This window comes from Eimeria mitis, genomic scaffold, assembly GCF_000499745.2.
Source record: "Eimeria mitis Houghton genomic scaffold, Emh_scaff2959, whole genome shotgun sequence".
NCBI classification, from domain to species: Eukaryota; Apicomplexa; class Conoidasida; order Eucoccidiorida; family Eimeriidae; genus Eimeria; species Eimeria mitis.
In genome coordinates, this window is record NW_013571300.1 from 2,838 (window position 1) to 3,797 (window position 960).

Here is a 960-nt window from a genome sequence, read left to right on the forward strand (position 1 = left end):
GCAGCAGCAGCTGCTGCTGCTGCTGCTGCTGCTGCTGCAGCAACAGCCCCAAGATCTCGCGTGACAGAAGAACTCCCCTGAAATAAAAATGTAGAATGCATGAAGAACTGCTGCTAACACCTCAACGCATGCAAAGGACACAGCTGCTGCTGCTGCTGCTGCTGTTGCTGCTGCTGCTGCTGCTGCTGCTGCTGCTGCTGCAGGCTGGTCCTGGGGCCCTCCGCTGTCTCTCCAGCTGCTCTGGGGGCCCAATGATATATACGCAGGTTAGTTAGAGAGTTAAATAATAAAAAGAAATAAATATATTTTGAATATTCTTTGTTTTTGTTGCTGCTATACTTGCTGCTATTGCTATTGCTGCTGCTGCTGCTGCTGCTGCTGCTGCGGCTCAGCAGCAGCGCCGCTCCCTGTCTCTACCGGCGAACGCCAGGCGATCCCTTCGCCCCCAACTCGCTGCTGCTGCTGCTGCTGCTGCTGCTGCTGCTGCTGCTGCTGGAACGAGGTAACTGCAACACAAAAAACATCCTCAAGAAGCAGCAGCAGCTGCTGCAGCAGCTGCAGCAGCAGAAGCCTGGCGGTTCCCTCGCTAGCTGCGTACGGCCTGTAGGGTCACTTGGGGGTCAAACCCTAAACCCTAAACCCTAAACCCCTAAACCCTAAACCCTAAACCCTAAACTCTAAACCCTAAACCCTAAACCCTAAACCCTAGCTCCTTCACTCCAAATCTAAACCTGTGGCGGTGAGGTGTACAGACACTGCGCTTACAAAACCTGCCGATGCAGCAGCAGCAGCAGCAGCAGCAGCAGCAGCAACAGCAGCAGCAGCAAGAGTTGTCTCTTTGTCTTGATTGTGTCTCCACTGCTCCAGCGAGGCCCGACTATGGGGGTCTTCTTGCTGCTGCAGCAGATGCTGAAGACACTCACCATATCAGCAGGCCTTTGCTGCTGCCCCCCTTGGGAA

The 960-nt window shown here is 54.4% G+C and overlaps 1 protein-coding gene across 1 annotated transcript in view; it reads right to left on the reverse strand.

The window, feature by feature from the left end:
• Window positions 1-351: 351 nt before the first annotated feature.
• The window catches only part of EMH_0060720 (uncharacterized protein), a gene marked incomplete at both ends in the record, with an annotated part of 3,275 nt that continues 2,666 nt past the window's right edge, over window positions 352-960 (reverse strand). Inside the window, 2 exons of the mRNA XM_013497823.1 lie at window positions 352-506; window positions 732-909. Coding sequence (XP_013353277.1) covers window positions 352-506; window positions 732-909 — 333 coding nt within the window. The remainder of the gene's footprint in view (window positions 507-731; window positions 910-960) is intronic.